Below are 643 nucleotides of genomic sequence, written 5' to 3'. Positions count from 1 at the left end.
CCTTTCTCAATCTCCTTGTGTATGATGCTTTGGAGTTTGCTGATCCCAGTATCAGATGCCTCCTCCTGAATCTTATCTAATGAGTATGTCTCAAAAACGAAGCGACCTTTGTCAACATTACCTCCCTGAATATCTGTTACTGTGCGTGACTCCTTGAATTCTTCAGAATTTGCCCTGATGGAATCAATTTGTTGGTTTTCAAACATCCAGGTACAGTTCACCACATTTCCTTTCTGAATGTCCTCTGCTTGACGGCATTTGATTTTCTGCAGGGTCTCCTCAGATGTAGATGTCATGATATCAGATGACTGATTCTCAAAGATGTACTTCATTCGTGATACATCTCCAGAGTGAATGTCAATCTCGGTGATTCGCTTAAAGTCACCATGATCCTCGTCGTCAGTGATGTTTTCTAGGTTTTCAGTCTCAAATAGGAAACGCACTAGACGTACATCCTTACCTTTTACATCATTTTGCTTTACTGTGCAAGTTTTCAGGATTGTCTCAGACTCATCCTTGATGCTATCAAGAGTCTGAGTCTCAAAAAGCCATGTACAGGTTTTAACATCTCCTTTCTGGACGTCAGTGGTGTCCTCAGTCTTTGTCTCTACTTTCTCATACAAGACATCCATTGGCTGGGTTT

At 41.4% G+C, this 643-nt stretch overlaps 1 protein-coding gene across 1 annotated transcript; it reads right to left on the bottom strand.

Annotated features, from left to right (window-relative positions):
- Window positions 1-28: 28 nt before the first annotated feature.
- Window positions 29-632, bottom strand: LOC107682297 (xin actin-binding repeat-containing protein 2-like; the record flags this gene model as incomplete). Its single annotated transcript, XM_016478582.1, has 1 exon — window positions 29-632. A coding segment is annotated over exon 1 (604 nt), but the record flags the coding sequence as incomplete, so codon positions are not given.
- Between the last annotated feature and the right edge of the window lie 11 nt (window positions 633-643).

The sequence above is a fragment of the Sinocyclocheilus anshuiensis genome, unplaced genomic scaffold (genome assembly GCF_001515605.1).
Source record: "Sinocyclocheilus anshuiensis isolate Anshui unplaced genomic scaffold, SAMN03320099.WGS_v1.1 C32025519, whole genome shotgun sequence".
Lineage (NCBI taxonomy): Eukaryota > Metazoa > Chordata > Actinopteri > Cypriniformes > Cyprinidae > Sinocyclocheilus > Sinocyclocheilus anshuiensis.
Note: the sequence above shows the minus strand (reverse complement) of the source record. Positions and strands in the feature narration are given on the sequence as shown.